The following is an 8,137-nucleotide window of genomic DNA, read 5'->3' as shown; positions in this document are numbered from 1 at the left end:
ACGGGGTCATGGCTGGGGTCGGGCTCCCTTCTCTCGGACTCCAGAGTGGTGTATAGATGCAGGCTTTGGCCCCGAGGATCCTTGTTACTCTTGGATGGTGGCTGGCCCAGGCATCCTCCTTGCCAGTGCAGCCTGTGGGTGTTCACACCTGGCTGGGCAGCCCTGGCACAGAAGTTGTGCATGTAGACACAGAGCAGGGAGTACCGAGGGCAGCATTGCCAGCTCTCGAACGCAGCCCCGCTCAGGTGCTTTACACCAGTGTCAGCGGGGACCAGTGTACTCCCCATGCAATACATCACGGGCCTGATCTTCCCTTACGTGATCGCTTCTTGCCACCCTTCCTGCAGCACAAAGGAGCCCTAATATGGCCAGGTAGGGGGCTGGTGTGTAAAAGAGTCGTGCCCTCTTGGTTTCATGCTGACAGGCAGCTTGGCTTCAGACACGTTGCACAGGTAGAGAGTCCCAGCCCCAAAGACTTTACAGTCTGAAGGCAGCACAGGGCAGAGCCTTACTTGCTCACAGTCTGGACATTGTGGGACAAGGGTGCTCCAGGCTGGCTCTCGCAGAGCAGGGGACACTGTTTGCCATCACGTGGCAAAGGACCGGAGACGGGCATGGGAGAAGGAATCAAATTAAGGGTCATCTTTGCCCTCCCTGCCCAGTTGGGAGCCATTTGGGGCCAGTCATGCTTTTGCAATGAGCCCGTTTGTCTGCTGGCAGCCGGGCTGAGACCCAGCAGCCTCATGACACCTCGGCAATGCAACAGCAGCCACTGCTGATGGGAAGTAAGTAGTGAGCTGACCTGCCGTTGCCAGGATAGCTCTTGGATAGTACTTCTAAGGCAGGAGTACCCATTTGCTCCCTCTGACTCAGCTGCTCCAAAGAAACCAGCACCATCAGGGCCAAAATTTCACCCCAGGCTGCGTCATTGTCCCCTGAGTCCTCACCACCCCTGTGATGCTGAGTGGACTTTATTTTTAGAGCTTACTAGTGAATGGGTCCCGGTTTTCAAAGGCCCTTAAAATCCTTGCCGCACCTATTTAGCAATGGCTTTGTGGCTGTTGCTCCAATTCAGGTGAGGCTTTTATTGGCACGAACAATGCCAGAGCAGACGCTAATGAGCAGTTGGCGCCGAGGCGGCTGCGGCGCGAAGCGGAGCAGGTGGAGGGGCTGCGCGTTTGGAGCAGGGCAGCGTCTCTTTCTGGGCCAAGCAGTGTCCCCGGGGAAAGGGAGGGAGTCGTTTGTCAAGCCTTGGGTTTTTTTCTAGTGCTCTTTTTATGTTGAGTTCAAGGAGGGTATTTTTAGCCCGATGGCAGTGTGTGGCCAATTGCCTCTCAGCTCCTGGTGATGCTCTTGCACTACGTTATCTGTATTTGGTGCAAACACTCCCCTCCTCCCCCACCCCAGGGGAGGTCGGAGCTCTGTTTTTGGTGCTGTGTGCCCACTAAATAGAGGTGAGGGGCAAAGGGCGCTAGCAGAGCTAGGCTGGCCTAGTTCCTCTGCCTTGGGCCCTCTCAGTAGTTTTATCCCAGCTGGACAAAATGCACCAAAAGGAGTGAGCTGTGGGCATGGATCATAGGTGTCAGCCTGGAGGAGACCTCATGTGATTAATCTTCAGAGTGCGTGTGCACATGCATGTGTAACAAGACCCAGTCCAAGAGCAGGTCAGTGCCTCCAGGAGTCCTTCACTTCATCCGCATTGCCCCAAACAAGCAAAAATGTAATCGATCACCGTGCCCATTTGATTGCTGTGGATGTGCCCCTCTTCCCAGGCTGCCTGGAGGGGTTGGACCCCATGACCAGGGGGCTTTAGTGGAGGGGGGTGTAGCCCCGTGGGTCTCTGAGGTGAGACATGAGCCATGGTTCTCTCCTTCTCTCCCCCGCAGCATGGACAAGGACAGCCAGGATGTCCACCAGGTGCTGAACGAACTGAAGACCAAATTCCAGGAGATGAGGAAGATGATCAACACCATGCCCGGCATCGGCGTGAGCCCCGAGCAGCAGCAGCAGCAACTGCACAACCTGCGGGAGCAGGTCCGGACCAAGAACGAGCTGCTGCAGAAATACAAGAGCCTCTGTATGTTCGAGATCCCCAAGGAATAGAAGGGAAGCGACAGCTCCCCTGAGCCGGGACCTTCTCCCTGCTTCCCTGCTCTCCTGCCTCATCGCTACCAAGTGTCGGCTGCTTGGGGACAGGGAGTCTGGAGAACTTGCTGTACTGTAGCACGGTGGCAGCCGTGGGTTTGCTTTGATCTGCCCTGGGACTGTGTGTATTGATACCCATCCCTGTTGTCTTTTTCCCCACTAATGCAGGCAGACAGAAAGCCTTGCGCTCCCCCCGCCCCTCTCGCTGCAGGAGTGAATGAGCTGGGGGTTATCTTTTCTGTGTCGAACAGCTTCCCCCTGGCACAGGGCGCGTGTGCTGCCACTTTGCTCAGCTCCGCCTCTGCCGAAGCAGTCGAATGCTGAGCGGAGCATCACGAGCCCCCGGCACCTGGGACAAGATCATTCCTCACGTGCGGATGCAGTGGGGGCCTCTTGGGAGAGAGGGGCTACTTCTGTAGAGGATGTTTTGTCCCCATACGGATCCCAGTAAAGATTCCTACACTCTGAATGGCTTTTGCCTGGTTACTGAGTGGGCGAGGGCAAAATGTGGGCATGACTTTGAAAGGCTGGGAAAGCTGTCCAGTCCGGCACGTCTTCGTGGTGCTTTTCTGAGCGGGAGGGCAGAGGTACCCGATTCAGGCTGGATCCAGCCTATGGAGCCACTTCATCCAGCCTGTGCAGCTCCTGGGGGTCTGGAATTTGAGGTGGGGCAAAGGGGGATGGACCCTCCTGCCGAATTCCCAGCTATGGAGCCTGGATGTGCGTGAGCAGTGGTGGGATGGGGAGCTGAGCAGCATCGCAGGGCAGTTGCTTTGTGCCGGGCTGGAGTCTGCTCCCTGCTCCTGCTGTCAGCCCAGAGCAGGCTGCAAGGGAGCGCGCTACGGGGCCAAGAGCAGAGTTCAACCCAGCTCTGAGGCGAGGGCTTCCCGGTGTCCTTGGATGGAGATGGGTTCCCAGATCACTCCCCTGGGTCTCTGGCTGCTCTTGGGACTCTTGCTCCCTGCTGTGTTAAATCAGCTCAGAGGCAAGGCACTTTGAGCAAGGCGGGAAGGGGAGGGGGGCCTGCCATTCAGCACTACAACCAGGCCAAATTCATCCCTAGGACGATATCCACCCAGCGGAGTTGGCTGTAGGAGAGTGCAGCTGTCTGGTGCAACAGCCACTCTGGACTGGGGCTTTTTTGAAGTCCCTTCAGCTGGTGAGGAAGGGCTTGAAGGATCAGTGCTTGGGTCCCAAGTGTGGAAACAGCCAGGGGAGCGCCCCCACCAACCTGAGCTTTGCTCTGCAGTACCAAAGTGTTACTCGGGTCCGCACAGCTGCTAGTGCCTGCTGGAGAAGAGCCAGGCCTGGACCACCACAGGTGTCCCAGCAGGGCAGGGCCCAGTTTGCACAGCACCTGTCTACCTCCCTCATCCTGGGCTTCTCACTGTGGTCAGTGGCAAACTCTGCCCCACATCAACCCTGTGTACTAAAGCAGGAGGGAAGTGGCTTGAGAGTGAAACCTCCAGGAAGGGCAGAGACGGGGCACGTGCAAAAGGGGTTTGAGTCACCAATGCAGAGAGACCACACGGATCAGTCCTATGCCCTCAGTTCCCTCCTATTATGTGGCCCAGTCTGGGTGGGTCTAATCCTGAGCACCTTGGTTTCAGTGCAGTGACACCAGGGGCGAGAATCCATCCTGGAGGGTGTCCATGAATGTTACAGAGGGCAGAATACAGCCCTTTGCATGAGCTGGGGGCTGAGCATTGCATTGCATGAAGGCAAAAATAGAGCTTGGGGAGCTGAGCTGAGCTGTGGCTCCGAGTTTCCTTTCGGTCACTGCACACCACTTTCTTGAGAAACGGAGCTAAAGGCCCTTTGCTGGTGTGACGGGGTGCAGGGCATTGGTTCTGATGGATGAATAAAAGCACTACAACGTTTTGTACTCGCGTGGTTCCCAGCGGAGGGTGTAGCATGTTGGCTGGGCCCCAGCCCAGGTGGTGGGTTTGATTTTCAAGGAATGTTGGCTGGGCCCCAGCCCAGGTGGTGGGGTTGATGTTCAAGAAACACCAAGCTGCAGGGAAACGGGGAGCAGCTCGGTGAAGACAGGCCAGGATCTTTCTCTGGGAACAGCAGCGAGAGCAGGGACATGGTGCTGGGCTACTTCAAATAACCCTTAGCCTATAAACCATTCTGCAGCCTGTGTATAATAAAATGGCCATTGCTTGGGGAAGCCGGCAAGGCGGAGAAACCTCTCATCTCAGTGAAATGCAGCGCTAGAACAGGCAAAGCAAAGGGAAGACTGGCAATGACGGGCAGGATATTTCTGCCAACTCTCCCAAGATCAATAAATTCCTCATCTGTTTCTCATGAATGAAACTCGCTTTGTTTTTCACTAGGCATTCCAGCGATGCCCCGGCACTGACTGACGGGATGGAAAAAGCAAATATAATACCAAAGACATTTTGCCCTGGGGGGATTGCAACGCAAAGTGACTCCATTGACTTGGCATCTAGTTGGTGTCCAAATGAAAAAAAGGGTTATTTCACACGATGCCTCAATTTCCCAATGATTTTTGTGGCCTCAAAAGCAAACTTCTTTTTGTTTTCAAGTGATGTGTCTGCTCCCCGTTGCTGGAGGGGGAGGGAGGGGAACTAACTAAGCATACAGCCTGGTTTCTAGGGAATTGAGACCAGCGGCCACTCCTGGGTGCAACGGCTCTGAAACCTGGCGTCAAATCCAGAGTCAACAATATATAAAAAAAGAATGAGTTTCCTCCCCTCCTTTTTCCCGTTCACTTCCAGGAATCTCAAGCCGTACCTGTAAGGCTAATCAGTAAAAAAACCACAGTCTCTCAGACACAAATGAAATGATTGGAAGTAGTTTCCTTTTTTTATTCCACGCTGCAAAGCAGGGGAAGGGAATTGCATGCCTGATCTGAACAGGAGATTTTTAGTGCAAAGCTAGTCACCGTTCAGCTGCATATGCAAGGGAGACAAACCAGGATAACAGATAGGGGAGTCATCGACTTAGTCGTGAAAATGGGCCGTTTCTGTCATTTTGCCCCCCACCAGCGGGTTATTTGTGACCATGGACATAGGGACTCGAATCCTTAATGTCAGTTTTCTGACTGCCCGACAGAGGTCACTCTGCCTGGTTCAGTGCCAGAGCAAAAAGTTTTAGCCGCTGTTCGGTTGAGCCGGGCTGTTCACCTGTCCCCGTAATGCTTCGGCTGTCTCGGCGGAGGTCTCTTCGGCTACTTTCGACAACAGGCATCTTTGTCCTGGGGCAGAAGTGTGTTCTGATAGGGGCGGGCATCTTAAAGTCGCTTATGCTTTGGATCACTTGGTCAGCACGGGATTTTTTCATACCCCCCCCATAGGGGAAAGCAGTGGGCTTCCAGGATGTTAAGAAACCCAAGTGAGGAAGCAGAGACAGAGGCAGGGCAGAATTTCAGTTTAAAAAGCTTTTTATTCTGTAGAAAAAATAAAACACTGAGTGTCACTCACTGTAAAAACACTTGGATAAGATTTTGTTCATGTCCAGGACAAACAGATACCATACATAAAGTGCTATATCTTTTATATATAAAAAACAAATGCTTTTTTTTTTTCCTTTTTTTTTTTTTTGCAAATCAGACAAGACATGTAAACAAAAGTCCATTTGTGACCCCCTGCCCCCGCCACCCTGCCCTCTGCTCGGGTGAGAGCGGACAGCGGGGGGACCTGCCAGATGTCTGCAGGAACGCAGGGGTGGATTCTGCACACAGAAATGCACACAGCCACACAGCACAGTCCCTGGGAAGTGTTCCACGTAGGCTGGATTTTCAAGTCCTTTCCACCCCCTTCTCCCCAGGTCTCTTCCTTAGAGCGAAGGCAAGGCATTGCCCGGTGCCGGGCAACTCAGGAAGATGCGCTGGAGACGGCGTCTTTCCATTTCCCAGCCCATCACATCTTGCTGCTCTCCATAATCCTCCTCAGCCTCTCCCCCGTTGCGGAAGAGGCTCCAGCAGCAGCCCCCCCAACCCCACTGAAATAAAAAAATGTGGGAGGGAGCAGATGAAAATCGTCCCTTAGGGGAAGGAGACAGAGGTTCCCTGCCCCACCCTGGGGCAGATGCCACTTTGCCTCCCAGTTTATTATGAAACAAAGCTATTCACCCACCCCCCGTTTCTTGGATCTGGGGGGGAGCCGGGAAAAGGGCTCCTAGCTGATGACACAGCGATCCTTGTCCTTGGCCTGTGCACCCCCGATGGCCTTCTCCCGGATGTACATGAGGTCGCTGTGCACGCTGGGCCGGCGGGCGAAGGGGGCCACGATGCCGTAGGCTTCCCCGTCGCTGCCCCCTGCCCCTTCTTTTAGCAGCTTTTTGCCCTTAAGAGTCTTCTTGTGTAGCATGTCGCAGTACTGCACCGAGACCTTGCGGTGTAGGTCAGGGCTCATCTCGCTGGGCAGCTTGGCCATGGCAAAGAGGGCCTGGAACATCTGGTCCAGGCTGCTGTTCTTCTTGGCCGAGATCTCGAAGTAAGCACACTTCTTGGGGTCTTCGCCCACCAGCTGTTCGATCTCGCGGGGCTCCACCTCCCGGTAGAAGTCACGGTCCCCCTTGTTGCCACAGATGACCAGGGGCACGTCCACATTCTCCTTGGTCTTGTTCTTCAGGCACGACTTGGTCTCCAGGATCTGCTGCTTCAGGCGCTGCACCTCCTCGAAGGAGTCCCGGTTGTCCAGGCTGAACACCAGGATGAACACATCTCCTGTGGGACAGAGGGGGCAAAAGAGGATGGAGCGTTAGACTTATGCAGGGAAGGAGGGTAGCATTGTCACCCAGTCCCAATGCCCACCTGCCTGGCACTTTGGCTCCCAGGATTTTGCTCCTCATATTGCAAACTAGATCCTGATCCTGATCCCTCTGGCTGGTTCTAGAGTAAAGGAGCCCCTGCGGACTTGGCTGCTGCCTGCTGAGCACTGCAAAGCCTGCACACGTGCATGCCCACCTGCCTCCCCTGGCTTTGGGCTCCTGTGCCAACCCCCCCACCCAGCTCTGCCTGCCCAATCTGGTGCATCAGCACATGCACAAAGCTGCACCCCTTAGACCTGCCACTTTCCCGGGGTCTCTTGCAAGCCAGCTCAGGGCTGCAAGTTTCTTGCAAAGCAGGCAAGGAGCCAGCAAACAAACTCGGGGCCGTGACTTCCCCTCTGGATCCTTTGTGCGCCGGAGTTTGCCAGAGACCTCAGGGCTGTACCTTCTTCCCCTCCCGGTCCCTTGCAAACCCAGCGAGGAGTTTGCAGGTGACCTCAGGACTGCGACTTCCCGCCCCAGTCCCTTGCAAGCGAAGCCAGGAGTTTGCCAGAGACTCATCAGGGCTGCGATTCCCCTTCTGGATCCCTTGCAAACCGGGCGAGGAGTTTACAAGTGACCTGAGGGCTGTGATTTCCCCTCTGGGTCCCCTGCAAACTAAGCCAGGAGTTTACAGGTGACCTCAGGCTGCGGCTTCCTGCTTGGGTCCCGTGCAAGCCGAGCTGGAGTCTGTCAGGGCTGCGATTCCCGCTCTGGGTCCCCTTGCAAAGCGGGCGAGGAGTTCCCCAGGGGCCCGAGGGCTCTGATCCCCTCCGCAGAGGGCCGAGGGCCGTACCTGTGAGGATGGAGAGGCGGCGCATGGCCGGGAAGGGGTGGTTGCCCGACGTGTCCAGGATGTCGAGCTGGTAGACCTCGCCGCGGATGCTGTAGAACTTGCGGTGGAAGTCCTCGATGGTGGGCGTGTACTGCTCCTCGAAGCGGCCCGTCAGGAAGCGGGACACGATGGCCGTCTTGCCCACCTTGGACGAGCCCAGCACCACCATGCGGTAGCAGTTCTTGGCCGGGATGTTCAGCTCGGGCTCTCCGGGGCACAGCTTCTTGATCATGGTGGCCAGGCGCATGGAGGGGCCGGGGCTGGGCTGGGCCGGGCCGGGCTGCGAGGAGCGGAGCGACAGGAGCGGACTGGGCTGCGGAGCGCCGCGCCCGGCTTATATGGAGCCGGCAGCGCCGCCCCCAGCGCCGTCACGGCGGG

The 8,137-nt window shown here is 56.0% G+C and overlaps 2 protein-coding genes across 2 annotated transcripts; one reads left to right on the top strand and one right to left on the bottom strand.

Annotated features, from left to right (window-relative positions):
• The first annotated feature begins 1,485 nt into the window (after positions 1-1,485).
• On the top strand, positions 1,486-2,614 carry MED9 (mediator complex subunit 9). The gene is made up of 2 exons (XM_006023924.3): positions 1,486-1,664; positions 1,887-2,614. Exons 1-2 carry the CDS (start codon positions 1,636-1,638, stop codon positions 2,101-2,103), a joined length of 246 nt encoding a protein of 81 aa, XP_006023986.1. The 5' UTR covers positions 1,486-1,635; the 3' UTR covers positions 2,104-2,614.
• Positions 2,615-5,664: 3,050 nt separating this feature from the next.
• On the bottom strand, positions 5,665-8,084 carry RASD1 (ras related dexamethasone induced 1). Its single transcript, XM_006023922.2, has 2 exons — positions 7,721-8,084; positions 5,665-6,841 (listed from the first exon to the last, which is right to left on the bottom strand). Exons 1-2 carry the CDS (start codon positions 8,004-8,006, stop codon positions 6,291-6,293), a joined length of 837 nt encoding a protein of 278 aa, XP_006023984.1. The 5' UTR covers positions 8,007-8,084; the 3' UTR covers positions 5,665-6,290.
• Positions 8,085-8,137: the final 53 nt, after the last annotated feature.

This window comes from Alligator sinensis, unplaced genomic scaffold (assembly GCF_000455745.1).
Source record: "Alligator sinensis unplaced genomic scaffold, ASM45574v1 scaffold402_1, whole genome shotgun sequence".
Classification (NCBI taxonomy): Eukaryota; Metazoa; Chordata; order Crocodylia; family Alligatoridae; genus Alligator; species Alligator sinensis.
The sequence above is the reverse complement of the archived record's forward strand: the minus strand, read 5'-3'. Positions and strand labels throughout refer to the sequence as shown.

Coding starts and splice junctions, on each gene's coding strand:
- MED9 (XM_006023924.3), top strand. CDS start 1,636: ATGTGTAACAAGACCCAGTCCAAGAGCAG. Junction 1,665..1,886: donor AAGACCCAGTCCAAGAGCAG/GTCAGTGCCTCC, acceptor TCTCCCCCGCAG/CATGGACAAGGACAGCCAGG.
- RASD1 (XM_006023922.2), bottom strand. CDS start 8,006: ATGCGCCTGGCCACCATGATCAAGAAGCTGTGCCCCGGAGAGCCCGAG. Junction 6,842..7,720: donor CCGCCTCTCCATCCTCACAG/GTACGGCCCTCG, acceptor TCTGTCCCACAG/GAGATGTGTTCATCCTGGTG.